At 49.8% G+C, this 20,806-nt stretch overlaps 1 protein-coding gene across 2 annotated transcripts in view; it reads left to right on the top strand.

Annotated features, from left to right (window-relative positions):
• HIVEP3 (HIVEP zinc finger 3) overlaps positions 1-20,806 on the top strand; it is a 99,016-nt gene that overhangs the window by 20,792 nt on the left and 57,418 nt on the right. For both annotated transcript variants that reach the window (XM_047082769.1, XM_047082770.1), the window contains exon 2: positions 14,814-20,427. In XM_047082769.1, coding sequence (XP_046938725.1) covers positions 15,370-20,427 — 5,058 coding nt within the window. In that variant the 5' untranslated portion in view covers positions 14,814-15,369. The remainder of the gene's footprint in view (positions 1-14,813; positions 20,428-20,806) is intronic.

Raw genomic sequence — 20,806 nt, forward strand, 5'->3', positions numbered from 1 at the left:
AGCCTATACTATGTAGGGAGCCTAGGGGACCTTAGGAAGGGGAGCTGTTGTAGACTAAAGACAGCCCCCGGGGCAGCCTCCGGGGGGGACAAGGTGGAGCCCCTTTCTCCCAGCTCTTAGTGCAAACAGCTACGTGACTCTCAGCTCTTGTGGGTGGCAAGGTACAGAGGGTTCGTGATCAGTTACCTCCAAAGGCTCTCCCCAGAAGCTGAAAGAGGACAAAAGCAGCATGCTAGGTGCCCATACAGTGGCTTGCAGGCCCCTTGGGTAGTCCCGGTCACTGACTACCGGTGGGTGGGCCACAGTCTGCCCAGGCAAGCTAGATAAGCTGTCCCAGCTCTTCGTAGAACTCGGTGGGTTTTGCCGCCTCGGTGTCGGGACCATCTAGGGCACACTGCATGGGGGTGGACATTGTGGGGTTCTAAGATGATGGCCCTCAGCTGGAAAGACCCATCTCTCCTCCTGATGTGTCAATAGCCTGGAAAGGGCATTGGCCTCTCTGCCAGTGAACCACGACACGTGATTTCCTAACCACCAGCACGTAGGTGTCCAGCACCACGTCTCTTCTAGAATTGCCAGAAGGTAAAGCCGTTTTTGGAAGGCTGACATCATAATATTGGGAAACAAGATAGAATGCGGGCCAAAATATTGATAGGTCTCAGGAAGATATGAAACCCGCGAGATGGCATAGACGGAGAAATCAGAGCAGGAGACCCCAAAGACCTGAGTGATTGCTCAACCCCTCTCGCCTTCTACGTGGGGAAGAAGGTGGCCAGTGGCAGGCCATCCCAATCTTAGACATACTATCTAAAAAAAGCGACGGGGCCAGGGTCTGAGAGAAGCCCAGCTGAGGGAATACAGACTCCCTGCCAACCCAGTGTGGGAGCAGGGAGCACGTGGGTGGCATGGGCAGTCTGCCTCCAGTGAAATCTACCACCACACCCACTTCAGGAGTCCCCTAGCTGCCTTCCTCCCCATAGTCCTTACAGGGAGACTTGCCATCATAATCCTCCACCCTCTTGCTTAGAACCCCTCCTCCCCCAGTAGGATGGGCTCATGATCTCACTATCATATTCAAGGACAAACCTGTCAGAAAAATAGACCAGAAACCTCACAGGAAGCCCTCTCCGGTTCATTGTTGCATCAATATCCTTTTCCTTGTCTTTGTAGTGATAAATATTTGCTCAGGGCACATGGCCACCCAGCTATGGACTGCATTTCCAAGGCCTTCTGGCAGTGAGAGGGGGCCACGTGGCTACTGCGACCTGAAATAATGTGTCCAGTTCCCAGTCTTGTGATCCCTTTTCCCTTTCCTGCTGACCAGAATGTAGACACGATGGTGGAAGTTGGAAGCCAAATGCTGTGGATGACAGAGGAGCAAGCGCAAAGAGACTCACACTGTGAAGCCACCATATCAGCCCATGGCCACTTACACTCAGGCGTACACAAGACAGAAATAAACCCCTGTCTTATCTAAGCCACTCTTGCAGACGGGTCCTCGTTGCAGGAGCCAGAACTTGTATCCTAGCACGTATACCAAATTCACAATGTAGTCCTACATTCACAGATACGTATGGACAGCCAGGATGACCAAACATGAGGGGGAAAAAAAATAGCAGAAGGAGACGGCCTAAAATGGAAAAAAGAAAAAAAGAAGAGCTCATTCCAGATGAAGCAGATTGTTCAAAAATAAGAGACCCCTAAAATAAATAATCGTTAGTATCCCTGGCCATAATTGAGATTATTTCATGCAACAGTAAGGAACCAGTTGCTCTGAAATGGAATAATCAGAGAAATAGGAAATAATAGGGAAAAATAGGAAATACTCAGAGGAAAGGAAACAATTATTGAAAATTAACACTACAACTCCTGAAAAAAATTCGGTGGGTGGAATGAATGACACAATTGATACGGATGAAGGCCAAGTTGATCATCTAGAAGTTAAAACTAATATCCCAGAATGTAGAGCAAAACATCCAGGAGAAAAAAAAAATTATATCCATAGAGACCAGATTTGGAGGTTCCGTATCCATCAAATAGGAGATCTAGAAGCAGAAACTACATACAATGGCAGAGGGAGAGGGGGGGATAGAAATAGTCAGCAATATAACAAAAGAAATTTCCCAAGTGGAAGAAACACCTAGAGATTGAATTCAAGATAGGAATTAATGAAAAGGAACATTTAGACCTATCTTGTTGAAATGTCGGAATATCAACAATGAAAAACAAAAAGCTTCCAGAGAGAATAAGATCTTACATCGGCATTTCTCTTCAGTAAAACAAGATGCCCAAGGAGAGTGGAGCAGTGCCTTTAAAACTGTAGAGGACATTGATTTTGAACTACAAATTCTATCCTCTCAAACTTTGACATCAAAATATTTTTTTTATGTGTAAGAGTTCAGAAAGCTCATTACTCAGTCATCTGTATTTTTCTGGGGAGAAACATGCAAATGAAAACCTCCTGGAGTTATTTCTCTCAATCAAAAAAGGAATCCAAAAAGGTGATGACGTGCAATTCAAGAAGTGAAGGAAGCCGTAAATACTTTAGAGGAAGATGGGTTGGTTCTTGACTTATGGTAGACTTTTCTTGTCACGAAGTTTCAGTCATGTGGAATTACATTTCTTTTTCTTGAGTCCATTCATACTAAGTGGTTCCCCAGGGAGTGGTATCTTCACAATCATATTGTTGATTAGCTTCAATTTTTAAAATTCACCCAAGTCTATAGGCTAGGCTTAATTATAGAAGAAGCGTGCTATGAAAGTTGGCAATGGAAGAGTAATAATATATAACTAACAAAAATTTGAAAGTAGGTAGAGGAAAGGAGGTGGAAAGAAGAGAGTGCGGACACGTTTCTTCATTGTTCACTACAGATAGTGGAGAGATATTGTCTAAAGCTGACAGACAAGGAAACTGCCCTTTAAGGAGATTATTGGAAGATGTTAAAGGCAACTGCGAAGGAAACAACCAAGATGTGACTGTCAAACATGGTGGGATGGTTGGAAGGAAGTTGGGGAGAAGTAACAAAAAGTGACAAAAAGTTACTCAGCTTTCATAGCAGGGAGTCAGTACCATAACTGAGTGAGGATGGTTTCAAATTCTGGGGCCTGGAAGATACTGGACTTTGGGGAGATTAACAATTTTAGAAGAAATGGGACTCCATGGCCGCACAAGTACTGCGTCGCATCAGTACCTGCTGCCACACAACACACCTATTTTGTGACTCCAGGCATCAGATGTGTCACGACTGTGGGAAGGCTCATTCGTTCGTTCAACAAATGTTTATGGAGAACTCACTGAAACAAACAGATCAGAAGCCTTATTTGATTCGTGTCCTCAGTGGCTTCCCCCACCCCTGTGCTCTGAAGACCTGACCTTCTAGCAGTGCTGGACTGCCTGCCTCCTCACACGCTCGAGGTTCACCCCAGCACCGTCCTGCCTTTGCCACACTAACCCACACTTGGACTTTTCTGCGTGGCGAAATCCCTTCGTCCTTCAGAGCCCAGTGTACCTTCCCTAAAGCCTACCCTCAGGAATTCTCCCTCCACCCCCAACCTGTACTCAATCTATTACCATCATGGCGTCTACCCCACCTTGTTACCTGGTTTTATTTGTGTCTCTCTCCTTATAGGCTTTGTATCTTTAGGTGCAAAGTCCATGTCTTTTTTTTTTTTTAATTGAGTCATAACATACATACAATTACGTACACATATCTGAAGTATACAATGCCAAGAGTTCTTACATATATACACTTATGAAATATATACATAACCAGATCGATATATGGAACATTTCTATCACCCCAGAAATCTCCTACATTTCCCTTCCTAGTCAGTATCCACCTGCCCCACCAGAGCTAAACTAACCACTATTCTGATTTCTAATACCATAAAATTCGTCTTGCCTATTCTTACACTTCAATTAAGTGGAATTATACAGTATATAGTCTATTGTGTCTGAATTCCTTATTATTATATCTGTGAGATCCATCTATATTTTTTCTGTAGCAGAACTTTGTTCTTTTTTATTGCTATGTAATAATTCTTGTATGAATATGCTGCAATCTATTCATCCATTCTATTCGTTGTTGGCATTTAGGTTTCTTCTAGTTTTTGGCTATTATGGATAAAGCTACTATGAACAGTCTCGTTTGTGTTTTATGATGGATAGATATATGCACTTATGTGGGATATCTTCTTGGGAGTGGAATTTTGGGGTCATGGGGCGGGCGTGTGTTTGGCATGGAAGATTTTGCCTATCAGTTGTCCAGGCGGTTGTGTCTACTTACCTTCCCACCAACGGTGGACAAGAAGAGTTCAGTTGCTCCACATCCTTGCCAACATTTGGTACCCTTTTGTCTGTTTCGTGTTAGTCATTCTGGTGAGCGGGGGCGGGGGGGGGGTAGATTTAATTTATATCTCCCTAATGAGTAATGGTGCTGACACCTTTTCATATGCTTATTGACCATTTAGATAACCTTTTTTTTTAAATGCCTGTTCAAACCTTTTGCCATTTTTTAAGGTTGTGGTAAAATACATATAACATAAAATTTACCTTCTTAACTGTTTTTGAAGTTCAGTAGTGTTAAGGATTTTCACATTGTTGTGCAATGTGAATGAATCTCCAGAATTCTTTTCATCTTGCAAAACTGAAGCTCTATACTCATTAAGCAACAATTTTCCAACCCCTTCCCAGCCCCTGTCAGCCACCATTCTTTCTGTCTTTAGGAATCTGACTATTCTAGTATTTCATATAAGTGGAATCATACAGTATTTGTTGTTTTTGTTTGTTTGTTTTTGTGACTGACTTCTTTCTCTTTTTGTGTGACTGGCTTATTTCACTTAGTATAATATCCTCAAAGTTCATCTACGTGGTAGAATGTGTGAGAATTTCCTTCCACTTTAAGGTGGACAGGATAATATTCCATTGATGTATATACCACATTTTGTTTATCCATTCATCCCTAGTGAACACTTGGGTTATTTCCAACTTTCGGCTGTTGTGAATAATGCTACTATGAACATGAGTGGACAGATACTTCTTTGAGACTCTGATTTCAGTGTTTTGGAGTTTATACCCGGAAGTGGAATTGCCAGATCATATGGTAATCCTGCTTTTAATTTTTTTGAGGAAGTGCCGTACGGTTTTATAAAAGCTATCCCATTATACGTTCCCATCAACAGTACACAATGGTTCCAATTTCTCCACATCTTCGCCAACACTTGTTATTTTCTGTTTTTTGTTTTTGTAGGGTAGTTATCCCAATGTGTGTGATGTGATATCTCATGGTTTTGATTTGCATTTCCCTAATGATTAGTGATATTGAACATCTTTTCCTGTTTGTTGACCATTTGTATATCTCCTTTGGAGAAATGTCTATTCAAGTCCTTTGTTCATTTTTTAATCTGGTTTTTTGGTTTTTGCTCTTGAGATGTAGGATTTCTTTATGTATTCTCGATACTAACCCCTTCTCACATATATGATTTGCCAATATTTTCTCCCATTCTATAGGTTGCCTTTTCACTCTGTTGACTATGTCCTGTCCTGCGCAAAAGTTTTAAATTTTGATTAAATCCAGCTTATTTTTACTTTGATTGCCTGTTCTCTTAGTGTCATATCCAAGAAATCATTGCTAAATCCGATATCATGAAGTATTCCCCCTATGTTTCCTCCTAAGAGTTTTATAGTTTTAGCTCTTATGTTTAGGTCTTTGATACATTTTGAGTTAATTTGGGCCATTTTTAATTGGGTTGTCTGCCTTTTTAAACTCATTTTTAGGACTTCCTATATTCTAGATGAGTCCTTTGTTGAATAAGTATCACAAATATCTTCTCCCAGTCTGTGGTTTGTATTTTTTACTCTATTACGTTCTGATGAACAGAAGTTGGGTGTTTGGCTCTGAGGATTTTGCCAATGTTCAGAAAGTTTTCTGCAGAAGTTTTTCATTTTAATGAGGCCCAAGTTACCAATCCTTTCCTTTATGATGATGTGATTATGCATTTTGTAAACTGTGTAAGAAATCTTTGCTGGCCCCAAGTTCATGATAATATATTCTTGTGTAGTCTTTTTTTTTTAATTTTTTGTTTTTAAAGTTTATTTATTTTTGAGACAGAGAGAGACAAAGCATGAACGGGGGAGGGGCAGAGAGAGAGGGAGACACAGAATCGGAAGCAGGCTCCAGGCTCTGAGCCATCAGCCCAGAGCCCGACGCAGGGCTCGAACTCACGGACCGCAAGATCATCACCTGAGCTGAAGTCGGACGCTTAACCGACTGAGCCATCCAGGCGCCCCTCTTGTGTATTCTTCTATTAGCTTTATCACTTAATCTTTTGTATCAAGGCTGATCATCTTTTCATGTTAACTTATGTGTATGGTAGGGGTAGGGCCCAAGGTTCATTTTTTTTTCCTGCATAGATATTCAGTTGTTTCAGCACCATGTGTTGAAAAGACTATTATTTCCCCCACCAAATATAATAGCACCTTAGTTACAAATCAGGTAATTATATATGAGGGGGTCTGTTTCATTACCTTGTTGTTTCCATTGATGATTTTTTTTTTTTTTTGGTCTCTCCTTGTGTTGGTACCATACTGTGTTGATTACTGTAACTTTAAAGTCTATAATTTATGTCTGTTTTCATATTGCTGGTCTGGCATTGAGAAGGCCCATGTAATGCTTGCAGACTGAGTGAATAAATGAACAAACGAGTTGTAAGATGATCATTGTAACTCCCATATCACTGCTAGTACAGTTACATTCATCCTGCCATGTGGGCAAGAATGATATGGACCACAGGTAGTCCCTACTTTTGTCATTGTCCAATTTTAGAATGCACCATATATGCTGCCCAGTCTCCCTGGTCATTTTTCTTTATATAGTTTATTCTATAATGTGTGTGTGTGTGTGTGTGTGTGTGTGTGTGTGTGTGTTATAGTGTAGTCTATCAATTGCCCTTCATAGTAGACCAAAGAACCTTAACAACCCAGGAGGCTTGTAGACAAGAGTTCCTTTTATACCATGGTCATTTGTGTAGAAACAAAAAAACCATCCAAGGGACAGCTAGAGACCTGCTGTAAACTAATGAGAGAGCAGGCCACGGCCAAATGTGGAGTGCAGGTGTTTCCTAGGCAGTGTTGATGACAGACTGGCAGAACGCAATGGCCAGAAGACAAGTCTGCCCTACCCGGCCCGGCTCTCGATTCAGGCTCGTTCTTCCCTAAGCCCTTTGACCCGCAAGTACTGCCTGGACCACTTAGATAAGCAGGTCGAGTTAAGTTCAGAGGCTCACCAGCTCTCACCGGCATCCAGAAACCTCTTTTAATCTTTACCAAACAAGGTGGATATACATAAATGCTGAGTTAGGTAAGTGGATAGATAACAAGATTTATAACAATAGAGAACTTAGAAGATTAATGAACTACAAGCATCTGGGGGTTCACCAGACCCTTACGGAGGCCAGACTACAGCCCCTGACTGCGGTTCATTTTCAATGTCAATGGGTGCAAGACTTAAACATTGTAGATACTTTTCTAGATAAAAGGGGGAAACAAAGCTCTTAACAAGGCCAGCCCACATGATGGCAAGGAAGGCTGCTAAGAATAGCGTTTACTTACCCATGCGTTAGGACTATGACTGGAATCCAAGTTCTGTCTTCCAGGACTCTGCTGCCTTAAAGGGTGTCTACTGCAGAGATCACCCAATGGCCCAGGTTCAGGTTCTGGCTGTGCCATTACCAGCTTCGTGATTCTGTGCCCGTGTCCTCATCTGTAACATGAGAATGGCAATGGTCCCTGCCTGATAGAGCTATTGTGTGGAACAGGCGGAAAGCCCCAACACATGATACGAGTTCAGCTGTCAGCCTAGACACAGGACACTGGTTAGGACTCATGCCTGAGTTGTCACAACCACACATACTCAGGACTAAGTCTGGCCTTCCCCGGGTCTAATGGAGCAGAGTTCTGTCTGCATTATTTCTTGGTCTTGACTGTAAAACATGTTCCTGCTTTCCTCAGGGATGTTGCTGGAGACCTTGTCTGCCCTTTGATGTCAGTTCCACCTTGGTCCCTGGGTGCTCTAACAGGAATACAAGCAGCAGCCTGGTGTAACTCACCCGGGAATGCCTAGGTTTCTCTTTCTTATGAATAGACTTTGCTCTTTGACCAGTGAGCAGAAATTCCAAGCCCTGTCTGGGTTTTGGGGTTAGGAAGGAGGAGAGAGAAAAGTAGGCTTGCAGAAACCACAGTCATCCAAGGGAAATGATTTGGGAGCCTCCCAGACAGTGAATAATGTACTACTCACTGGAGGGAAAGCATTTATCAAGAAACGCAGCCCTGAAGTGAACAGAGTCATGCAGAGTGGTTTACACATGGGGAAGAGAATTTGGTGCAAATGGAGGTGGCTGTAGTTAACCAGGAAGACTTCCTGGATGGGCTCTGGAAAGGAAGATGAAATCCATCTGGGCCCTTGTGATCAAGGTCAGCACTCTTGGGGGGGGGGTTGCTGGGTGGCAGTCTGCTCTCGGGGTTCAAAGCCTGCCTCTGCCCTTTCTTGTGTTATCTGAAGCAATGAGTGTCAGTTCGTGGAGCCTTGCTTGGTCCTCTCATCTGCAAAAACGGGGACCTGAGTGAGGATCAATATGTTAATCTTTAGTATAGCCTGGGGACATGGTAGATGCTCATTTAAGTATTTTGAAAATATTTTCAATATTTTACTCAGTGCTGGGGCCAGTGCCAGGCACTAGAAATAGGAAGATGAATAATGCCTAGTCTCTGTCCAGTCTGGGAGAGACAGGTTTGCTGGGAAGATGCTGATGAACTGGTTAAGCCACAGGCCTGACATCCTGGGCTTCTTAAGGAAGCCCCCCTAGCTGACAAATTTGGTTAGTGGAAAACTTCATCCCAACATAGGCAGTCCGTCAGACCCTGGTAGTACCTATTTTCCATGAGTGAATCCAGGCCAGAGCGTGCATGTGTGTGTGGTTGCTCTGAAAACCTGATCCAGCCAAGAAGTTGCCTCTGGCCACCCAATGGGATGGACTGTGCCCTCCACCTGCTTTCCAAGGGCCGAGGGCCAGTACTAACCCCAGCTCACTTACAAGATGTGTGGCACAACTGAGCCTTCACAGTTTGGGCCTTTTTGTTGTTGTTATTCTAGGACATGGGAGGGAATGTGTGGAAGCTCCTGCCTGTGCCCTGAACTCACCCCAGCACAGTGTGGGGTCCTTGCCCAGACACTCTGGATTCAGGAGCCCCAAAGCCCTGGCTGGGGCAGAGGCCACAAACTCAACATTCCCTGTGGCAATGTTCCAGCCTCCCGTGCTCTGCATATGTTGTACTTCCCTCCTAGACTAGAATCCCTTCCTTCCAAATCTAGCCATCAATATTTTCCCCATCTTTCAAGGCCCAGCTCAAACACAACTTCTTCTGGGAAGCATTCCCTAACTCCTCTGTGGGATTAGCATTCAGATTCCTTTCCCTGTTCCCTGGGCAACAGCAGTGTGTAAACGCAGAGAGGTCAAGAGCATGCCAGTTAGAGGTGATGCACAGTGAAAACTGCAGGGTGGAGAGAGAAGGCTTGGGAAGGTGGGGTGGGGCCTGTTGGAGCTGACATGCCCGTGGCTGAAATCTCCCTACAGTGGGGAGCTATTGAGAGTTCTTGACAGAGGGAAAGGCTGGGTGAGGTTGGCAACTGAAGAGATTTCTCTTCCCACAGTGAATGGTGGGGTGTTGTGGGGAAGGTTGGGAGCCTAGAGGCAAGGTGATTAGTTTTAAGAGGCACTTAGAGGAGTTTTTCTGTAGAAAAGAACAGTGTATGTCAGAGTTACATGGAGAGATTTGTAAAAATGTGGATTCTGGGGCCCTTTTCCCAGAGCTTCTGTTTTGGTGGATCTGGAATGGGGTTAGAACCTGTGCTTTTAGAAAATGTCCCAGGGCATTTCAGAGGGGTGAGGTGGATTCTGAATATTGATGTCTTAACATCAATAATGATGTTAGGACAACTGGATACCTGTATTGGAAAAAAATTAAGCTTGACCCTCCTTCATTCCTTATACAAAAATAAATGCCAAATGGAACCAAGATCCAATGGAAAGGAAGTAAGCAGAAGAGGGAAGGATGGAGGGAGTGAGGAATGGAGAAACAGAAGAGTGGAGGGGCAGAGGGAGGAAAGAAAAAAATTAAACCATAGAGGAACCAGAAGAAATCAGGTGACATTCTAGAAAATAATCTTGGACGTGAAATCTAGAAGTCCAAAAGGGAAAGATTGACTCTGCATTTGACCATGTAGAAACCAAACTTTTCTTTTTTTTTTTATTTAAAAAAAATTTTTTTTTTAACGTTTATTTATTTTTGAGACAGAGAGAGACAGAGCACGAACAGGGGAGGGTCAGAGAGAGGGAGACACAGAATCTGAAACAGGCTCCAGGCTCTGAGCTGTCAGCACAGAGCCTGACGCGGGGCTCAAACTCACGGACTGCGAGATCATGACCTGAGCCGAGGTCGGCCGCTTAACCGACTGAGCCACCCAGACGCCCCAGAAACCAAACTTTTCTGTTGAGAAAAGTTAAAGACTACCGCTAGATAGAAATATTTGCAGTTAGTTATAAAAAGGATGAAAATGCCCAGTATCTAAAGAGTTTACATAAACCAGTAAGAAAAATATAATTTTTAGAAACATACACAAAGGATATGAAAGATAATCCCCTGAATGAAATAATGGGTTAATAAGTTTATGCAGAACCCTAAGCTTCACTAGACATCAAGAAACACAGATGTAAGAAAAATAAGATATCATTGTGGTCGGCAGAATAATGACCCCCAAAGATGTCACACATCTTAATCCCTGAACCTGTAAGTATGTTACCTTTTGTGGCCAAATGAGTTTTGCATGTGTGATTAAATTAAGAGTCTACAGGTAGGACATGAGCCTGGATTATCCAGGTGGGCCCAATGTCATTACAAGAGTCCTTACAAGGGAAAAAGAGAGGCAGGGTAGTCAGCATTCATGATTCAGTGTGAGAAGGATATGGCCGCCATTGCTGGATGGGTTTGAGGACAGAAGGGACCCTGTGCCAAGGGATGCAGGCAGGCTCTAGAAGTGGGAAAAGGTAATAAAAGCGATTCTTCCCTGCAGCCCCTGGCGAGAAGAAGGTTGGGAACGTAGCCCTACCTTGATTTTAGCCTAGTGAAAACCCATGTCAGACTTCTGACCTCTAGAACCATAAGATGGTAAGTTGGGTTGTTTTAAGGCACTGTTTGTGATAGTTTGTGACAGCAGCAGGAGGAAGCTAACACAACTATTTTGCCTCTCATGTTAGGAAATGTTAAAGAGTTTGGTTATATTCTAGGTAGGAAGGAGTTTGGAGAAACAGTCCTGACACGCAACTGGCGGGTGTGTAAATTTGTGCCTTGGGGAGAGCTCTTTGTCAGGACCCAGCAAAAGCTTCAGGGTAAATTCCTCTTGGCCAAGTATTTCCCCTTCTAGGAATTTAGCATGTGGTTACACTTACACGAGTCTGCAGAGGATATTCTAATGCTTTGTGGGTCTCCAGCCCCAGCACCCTGCTCTCTTCCCTGTTGAGCTGACAGCTAGACTTATGGAAGCTTCCAGAAGTGGAGGCTGAGTTGTCTGATATGCTAACTTGCTGGCTCTTGAAGCTCAGTTTCTCCTTGTGGTTCGAAGCTGGTTTCTAAGCCAGAGCTCTCTGAGGGCTGTGGCCTAAGTGGCAGACAACACGGACCCCATGGCCATTCTGCCACCATCATCAGGTGATGCCTTTCCTCCCTCTGGCCCCAGTTAGCCAGGCTCCTGGACCCTGTCAGCAAAACCCTCTGCCTCTGACCTTATGTCATGACTTTGATAGTTTATATTAAAATTTTACACGTACCCTCAGCATAGAAGGGATAAAAGAACCATTTTCTCATTTTCTTGGTGTCACTTGGTCACAGTGATTAGAACTTGTCCTTCTAGGGGTGCCTGGGTGGCTCAGCCAGCTGAGCATCTGCCTTTGGCTCAGATCATGATCTCGTAGTTTATGAGTTTGAGCCCCGCGTCGGGCTCACTGCTGTCAGCCTGTCAGCACAGAGCCTGCTTCAGATTCTCTGTCCTCCTCTCTCTCTGCCCCTCCCCAACTTGTGCTCTCTCTCTCTCTCTCTCTCTCGCTCTCAAAAAATAAATGAAACACTAAAAAAATAAAAGACATGGGCCTTCTAAAGGAGTTAAAATGTTAAGAAAGTGTTCATGCCGGTCTGAATTGCAGTCCATTCCAAGACTGAAGCCTTCTTAGTTCTCGAAGGTTTGCCCCATGTCTATACCCGTGGTTCCAGCTGCCCCCTCCCACTGCCCCTTGTATTAAGCAACTCAGACCTGCCATGAGGTACAATCAAGGCAGCAGAGAGCACTGGCCCAGGAACCTGAGGGCAAGTGTGGCTCTGCACTGGTCATCATCCCCCGTGGCTCGGGTACCCTGCTGAAGAGGGAAAGGATGGGCCTTCCGGCTCACAGGCCTTACTGACTCCATGGTGTGGACATGCCCTGGTCGCTCCTCCCTCAGAGAGTGCGGGCAGAAGGGCCCTCTCTATAAAAGCACCAGGCCCAGCTCACAGGTAGAGGCTGGCTGCTGACCCTGGGCATGTAGTGCCGGCCCAGTGAGTCACCTGATGACACAACAGTCACCTAACTGTCTTCCTCATCCACCCACCCTTCCTACCTGGCCTGCGAGCTGCTCCAAACCTCAGCCGTTGGGACGCTTCCCCACCTACCCCTGGAGAGAAGGGAGGACCATAGGGCTCAACAATGTTAGTGTCCTCCTTGGCCAACTGACCCCCACTCAGACTCAGTCATGCCACAGGGTTCCATCCATCCACCGGAAGAAGCAAAGCTTACCAGTAGCTAGTATTTGGGGGATGCTTTGACATCCTTGCATGAATGGGTCAATAGAAACAGTAAGTATAGTAGACCCTTTATGATCCACACACAGCACCCAAGGGTCCCCACCAGGTGCAACCAGGCCCAGGAGTTCCAGCCAGGAGAATAGTTCTCTGTCCGCACTACAAATGACCTCTCTGCCTCGTCCTAACTTAGGTTAGATAAGCGAGGCCCTGGGTAATGCCATCATGGTGGTCTTCTCAGCCTTCGCTGGGCTCCCCATTTCTCCTTTCCAGCAGCCACAGCAAGGTCATAGTGAAAGCCGGAAGACCTCCTTTGCTGTTAAGCCGCTAGACACCTGCAGATACTCTCCAGGGATATGGCCATGCCCCTTGGGGCCAAGCCATTGCTTTCATAGAACATGGAGCCATAGACTGCTGTGTCCATTGAGCCGCAGAAGGCGTAGAGGGCATTTATTCATTGAGGGACGAGCCCTGACCAGGGGTTGGGAGGCACAGGGTGTTCTGGCCCCGCTTGCCATCCCTGTGCAAGATTAAGGGAAAATCACATTATCCTTCTAGCCTCAACCTCTTCATGTGTCAAGTGAGGGGATTTGACTAGACACGCAATCTCTAAGAATCCATTAGGAGGCCATAGTGGGATTTCAGCCCCCAGAGCAAAGCTGAAAAGTTTGCAGCAGACACCCTGAGACAGCGCTTGTGCCTGGTTTGAGTCACAAAGGTGACTATTGATTATAAGGGAACCATTGTTCCAGCTTGCCTGGGACGGCCCTGGTTGGTTCCCATTGCTGCTCCGTAGTTGGTAATAGTGCCTCTTTCACTCTCAAAAATGCCCCAGTTTGGGTGATATCTTACCTGGCCGCCCTACTGATGGTGATATGAGAAACGAGACTCGTCTGCCTTCCCCACACTCAGCCTGCCCTGTGAGGATGCCTCCTCTGCCTGAGTTACAGGAGGCCTTTGACTTGCTCAAAGAACAGCCCTGGCTGCGTTGTGACCTTCTGTTGGCAAAAGTCAGTCACCCTGTTTGCCGGGGGGATGTCGTTTGAAGACGGAGGTGACCTTGTGCACCATTCACTGCCCCTGTCTGAAGTGCACATGAAAAAGCTGTTTTCAAGCAAGACTTTGCTTCCTGCAAAGAACTTAGATATTTCTTCCTCTCTGGCTGTAGGGACTCTGTGACGGACCACATCTCCCTTTCCTCTTTGACTGCTAGGAAAAACTGGAGGAACCTGCCAGAATGATCCTCCTAGCTATTTCTTGATGGAGTAGTCATGGCCGTGTTAGACTGTGAGCCTCCACAGCCTGGGGTGGTGGTTTTACCTTCAGCATGAAACCCAGGCTTGGGTCAGCAAGGGAGACGCAAGCCGTGAATGGTGCCCCTCCTGGCCACCTTCAGAGCCCAGGGCCAGAGAGAGAATAATGCTAACCAGGGAAAAACCTATCCCTTGGAAAGCTCATCCCCGAATAACACACCGGCACCTCCCCCTGCACCACAGGAGGACCAGCTGTAGGACAAACCCACCTTTGTCTCGTGGCATCTATATCCACTAACATGTTGGACTCCATCACGGCCCTGAAGCACAGTTGAGGCAGGACTTGATATTATCCCATTTTACAGCTTGGGCAGCTGAGGCTTCGCAAGCTGACCCTGCCTCAGAGGCCTCCCATCCCCAACTGCCCTGCAGTTCCCCGAACACCACAGGTGACATTCGAGTCACCCAACACCACCGTGAATGCGGGTGAGGGAGGTTCGGACCATTGCTTGGGTGCTTAGAGTCAGGGGCTGTGACTTCTGGTCGAACCTCCCTGGTTAACCTTGTAGGGATATCAGCACATCTCACAGACTCCTGCTGCACGGGCCGTGGATAAGTTGCAGTAACTGTCTCTTCTCTTGTGTGTGTATTTCTGTGTGTGTGCTTTTGTCAAACAGAAGAGCGTGAATTCCCCTCTGCGGCCACTGATCTCCAACACGGGACCAGAGGGGAGCAGGGGCCGGCCGGAGCTGCCCGAGGCGCCCAGCGTGGCTTGTCTAGTGCGGGGACCAGGGATGATCGGGCCGTGCACACAGATGTCTCCAGCCTCCAACCGTTCGCATAGCACACAGGGGACTCGTGGGTGGCCATTTGCCACTGCCAACTGAAACACTAGGATGGCAACGTTGACATCCTTCATGACGTTTCCAGGACAGACATTCAGGCAGAAGGTGCTGGCGCATTTTCTGTCTTCGAAGTAGAGGGCCATGCCTCACCAGTGTGAATAGTTTGGGCCCCGATGACCTCCTCTGAGTCCGCTCGCAGCCAGTGACACTCGCAAAAAAAATAAAATAAACAAAAAACAAAACTCCCAAAGCCCATCTTGGGTTTGGCTTCCGGCAGCTCTTGACCAATGTGGCCAAAGCCAGACGCCTCCTTGGGACACTTGGATTATTCATAAATGCAGCCTGCCCCGACCCTCCCTGAATAGCATCTGAAGTCTCTGCGGAGGTCATGGATCCTGAACAAAGTGTCAAGGGCACCAAGAAGGCTGAGGGAAGTCCCCGGAAGCGGCTGACCAAAGGAGAGGCCGTGCAGGCCAGTGTTTCGTCCAGTGCCCCGTACCCAGGCAGCGGCACGACTGCCACCCCAGAGGGCCCCCTCCAAGAGCTCCTCGCCCCGCAGCCCTTCCCGGGCCCCTCGTCGGTTCTTAGGGAAGGCTCTCAGGAGAAAACAGGCCCTAAGAGGTCCTCCATTGAAACCTCCGTCCCCATCTCGAAGCTTCCGCAGCACCCTCTGACACCAGCATTCATGTCGCCCGGCAAACCGGAGCATCTCCTGGAGGGGTCCGCGTGGCAGCTGGTCGACCCCATGAGACCTGGACCCTCAAGCTCCTTCGTGACCCCTGGGCTCCATCCTCCAAGCCAGCTCCTGCCTTCCCACGCTTCCATCATCCCCCCCGAGGACCTGCCTGGCATCCCCAAAGTCTTTGTGCCCCGTCCCTCCCAGGTCACCTTGAAGCCCCCAGAAGAGGCGCCCAAGAAGGAGAGGAAGCCGCAGAAGCCCGGCAAGTACATATGCCAGTACTGTAGCCGGCCCTGCGCCAAGCCCAGCGTGCTCCAGAAACACATCCGCTCGCACACGGGCGAGAGGCCCTACCCCTGCGGCCCCTGCGGCTTCTCCTTCAAGACCAAGAGTAACCTGTACAAGCACAGGAAGTCCCACGCCCACCGCATCAAAGCCGGCCTGGCCTCCGGGGTGGGCGGCGAGATGTACCCCCCGGGGCTGGAGATGGAGAGGATCCCGGGGGAGGAGTTCGAGGAGCCCACCGAGGGGGAAAGCACAGACTCAGAAGAGGAAACAGGCACCACGTCTGCCCACCCCACAGAGCTCTCCCCCAGGCCCAAGCACCCCCTCCTGTCCAGCGGCTTGTACAGCTCTGGGAGCCAGGGCTCCAGTCACGACCGCTGTTCCTTGTCCCAGTCCAGCTCAGCCCCGTCGCTTGAGGACCCCACCCCGTTCTCGGAACCCTCCTCCGAACACCCCCTGAGCCAGAAACCCGAAGACACCCACACGATAAAGCAGAAGCTGGCCCTCCGCTTGAGTGAGAGGAAAAAGGTGATGGACGAGCAGGCGTTTCTGAGCCCGGGCAGCAAAGGGAGCACGGAGTCTGGATATTTCTCCCGCTCCGAGAGCGCCGAGCAGCAGGTCAGCCCCCCGAACACCAACGCCAGGTCCTATGCCGAGATCATCTTCGGCAAGTGCGGGCGGATCGGGCAGCGGACCGCCATGCTGACGGCCACGTCCACGCAGCCCCTCCTGCCGCTGTCCACCGAAGACAAGCCCAGCCTGGTGCCTTTGTCTGTGCCCCGGACGCAGGTCATAGAGCACATCACCAAGCTCATCACCATCAACGAGGCCGTGGTGGACACCAGCGAGATAGACAGCGTGAAGCCGAGGAGGAGCTCGCTGTCCAGGCGCAGCAGCATGGAGTCCCCCAAATCCAGCCTCTACCGGGAGCCCCTGTCGTCCCACGGTGAGAAAACGACGAAGCCCGAACAATCACTGCTGAGCCTCCAGCACCCGCCCAGCACCACCCCCCCTGTGCCTCTGCTGAGAAGCCACTCAATGCCTTCCGCCACCTGCACCCTCAGTACCCCCCATCACACCTTCCGAGGTAGCTACTCGTTCGACGACCACGTCACCGAGTCCGAAGCCCTGAGCCGCAGCACTCAAGTGCTTACCTCCCACCCCCGGATGCTCAAGCGCCAGCCGGCCATCGAACTACCTTTGGGAGGGGAGTACAGTTCCGAGGAGGCCGGGCCCAGTAGCAAAGACACAGCCTCCAAACCCGCGGACGAGCCGGAACCCAAGGAAAGTGACCTCACCAAAAAGACCAAGAAGGGCTTGAAAACGAAAGGGGTGATCTATGAATGTAACATATGCGGTGCTCGGTACAAGAAAAGGGACAATTACGAAGCCCACAGGAAGTACTACTGCTCGGAGCTGCAGATCACAAAGCCCGTCTCTGCAGGTGCTCACGTGTCCCCAGAAGCCGAAAAGAGTCAGGCTGAGCACGAGCCCTGGTCCCAGATGATGCATTACAAGCTGGGGACCACCTTGGAGCTCACTCCGCTGAGGAAGAGGAGGAAGGAGAAGAGCCTCGGGGATGAGGAAGAGCCGCCTGCCTTTGAGTCGACTAAAAGTCAGTTTGGCAGCCCCGGGCCCTCCGATGCTGCTCGGAACCTTCCCCCGGAGTCCACCAAGTCACCAGCAGAACCGAGTAAGTCAGTGCCCTCCCTGGAGGGACCCGCGGGCTTCCCGCCGAGGACTCCCAAGCCAGGGTCTGGTCTCGAGTCAGGGAAGGAGAGGAGAACAACGTCCAAAGAAATTTCCGTCATCCAGCACACCAGCTCCTTCGAGAAGTCCGACTCCCTGGAGCAGCCCAGCGGCCTGGAAGGGGAAGACAAGCCCCCGGCCCCGTTCTCCTCACCCCCGCCTGCCCCACACGGACGCTCCGCCCACTCCCTGCAGCCCAGGCTGGTCCGCCAGCCCAACATCCAGGTCCCCGAGATCCTGGTGACGGAGGAGCCCGACCGGCCAGACACGGAGCCTGAGCCACCTCCCAAGGAGCCCGAGAAGACAGAGGGATTCCAGTGGCCCCAGCGCAGCCAGACGCTCGCCCAGCTCCCTGCAGAGAAGCTGCCCCCTAAGAAGAAGAGGCTGCGCCTGGCCGAGATGGCCCAGTCATCGGGGGAGTCCAGCTTCGAGTCCTCCGCGCCCCTGTCTCGCAGCCCCAGCCAGGAGAGCGGTGTCTCTCTGAGCGGGTCCAGCCGCTCCGCCTCCTTCGAGAGGGATGACCACGGGAAAGCCGAGGCCCCCGGGCTCTCGTCCGACACGCGCCCCAAACCCTTGGGCACCCACATGCTGACCGTCCCCAGCCACCACCCGCACGCCCGAGAGATGCGGAGGTCAGCCTCAGAGCAGAGCCCCAACATTTCCCACTCCGCCCACATGACCGAGACACGCAGCAAATCATTCGACTACGGCAGCTTGTCCCTGACAGGCTCTTCGGCGCCGGCCCCAGCGGCTCCCGCTGCCCCGGCGGCCCCCACAGCCCCGCCAGAGAGAAGGAAATGCTTTTTGGTGAGACAGGCCTCTCTGAGCAGGCCTCCAGAAACTGAGCCAGAGGCCGCCCCCAAGGGACGACAGGAGAGCGAGGAACCAAAGCCCTCATGCAGTAAGCCTTCCGCCAAAAGCTCACTGCCCCAGATTTCCTCGGCGGCCACCTCGCACAGCGGGCACCCGGGAGGCAAGAGCCAGGGGCAGGACAGACCCCAGCTGGGGTCCACTCCGCCCTACACAGAAGCTCTGCAGGCGTTCCACCACCCCGTTGCCCAGCTCCCCCTGCATGAGAAACCCTACCTGCCCCCACCCGTCTCCCTCTTCTCCTTCCAGCCCCTCTTGCAGCACGAGCCAGGACAGTCTTCAGAATTCTTCTCCACCCAGGCCATGTCCAGCCTCCTCTCCGCCCCGTACTCCATGCCGCCGCTTCCTCCCTCCTTATTTCAAGCCCCGCCACTGCCCCTCCAGCCCACCGTTCTGCACCCGGGCCAGCTCCACCTCCCCCAGCTCATGCCTCACCCAGCCAGCCTCCCCTTCCGGCAGCCCCCTTCGTTTCTTCCCGTGCCGTACCCTGCCTCATCGGCACTCTCTTCTGGATTTTTCCTGCCTCTGCAATCCCAGTTCTCGCTTCCACTCCCCGGCGACGTGGAGAGCCATCTGCCCCAGATCAAAACCAGCCCGGCCCCGCTGGCAACGGGAACCGCCGGCCTCTCCCCCAGCACAGAGTACAGCAGCGATGTCCAGCTGTCTCCCGTGGCTCCCCCGGCCAGCTGCTCGGCACCCACATCAGCCCCCCCGCTGACCCTGCCCGCCTGCCCAGACACCATGGTATCCCTGGTTGTGCCCGTCCGCATTCAGACCAACATGCCGTCCTACGGGAGTGCCATGTACACCACCCTGTCCCAGATCCTGGTCACCCAGTCCCAGAGCAGCTCAACAACCGTGACTCTTCCCAAGTTTGAGGAGCCCCCGTGCAAAGGGACAACTGTGTGTGGGACGGATGTGTACGAGGTCCGGCCTGGGTCGGCTGGGGTGAGCGAAGAGCAGAGCAGAGGTTTCCCGACTCCATACTTGAGAGTGCCTGTGACATTGCCCGAAAGAAAAGGCGCCTCCCTGTCCTCGGAGAGCGTCCTGAGCCCGGAGGGGAGTTCTTCAACGGTCGGGGGGAGCAAACGTGTCCTTTCACCAGCTGGCAGCCTTGAACTTACCATGGAAACCCAGCAGCAAAAAAGGGTGAAGGAAGAGGAGGCTTCCAAGGCAGATGAAAAACTTGAGCTGGTAAAACCATGCAGCGTGGTGCTCACCAGCACGGAGGACGGCAAGAGGCCGGAGAAATCCCACTTGGGCAGCCAGGGCCAGGCCAGGAGGGAGCTAGAAACACTGTCCAGCCTATCCTCAGATCCGTCTGACCCAAAGGAAATCAGTCCCCTTCCTCACTCCTCGTTGTCCCACGTGACGGCCCCAGGCTCAGAGGCTTTGAAGGAATATGCTCAGCCATCCGCTAAGCCTCACCGAAGAGGGCTGCCCTCACTGAGTGTGAAGAAAGAAGATTCCAAGGAACAACCTGACCTCCCTCCACTGGCACCTTCCAGCTCGCTGCCTCTGTCAGAAACGTCCCCCAGACCAGCCAAGTCGCAAGAAGGTACGGACTCAAAGAAGGTACTGCAGTTCCCCAGCCTCCACACGACCACTAATGTCAGTTGGTGCTATTTAAACTACATTAAGCCAAATCACATCCAGCATGCAGATAGGAGGTCCTCTGTTTACGCTGGTTGGTGCATAAGTTTGTACAACCCCAACCTTCCGGGGGTTTCCACTAAAGCTGCTTTGTCCCTCCTGAGGTCTAAGCAGAAGGTGAGCAAAGAAACATATACCATGGCCACAGCTCCGCATCCTGAGACAGGAAGGCTTGTGCCATCCAGCTCCCGCAAGCCCCGCATGACAGAGGTAAGTCTGCCTTGTTCTCCTTCTCCTTGCTGTATTGCTGAAGCCTGTGCTGAGCTTTTAAAGGCGCACTCTCCTCCAGTTCTATTTGCATAACTAGAGCAGAACGAGTGGGCAGATTTCCTGTGACTGACCACCGTATGAGAAAACATATTTATTGGGTTTCTTTGTGTGTCCCTCATCGTCAGACTAGATACATTTCGATAAAGTAAGCTTTAAAGTGATCCTGCTTTCCCATTAGTAGCTTCTATTGTAAAAGCAAAGACACCGTCTGAGTCAGGACAAAAAAAAAAAAAAAAATCTCCAAAAGACTGAATCGGAAACCTTGGCTGATGGGAAAGTATGCAGCAATTTGAAAACTTTATGCCACTGCCCACGTTCC

The sequence above is a fragment of the Lynx rufus genome, unplaced genomic scaffold, assembly GCF_022079265.1.
Source record: "Lynx rufus isolate CCGP_SWC_20201006 ecotype Redwood Valley unplaced genomic scaffold, mLynRuf1.p SCAF_2, whole genome shotgun sequence".
Lineage (NCBI taxonomy): Eukaryota > Metazoa > Chordata > Mammalia > Carnivora > Felidae > Lynx > Lynx rufus.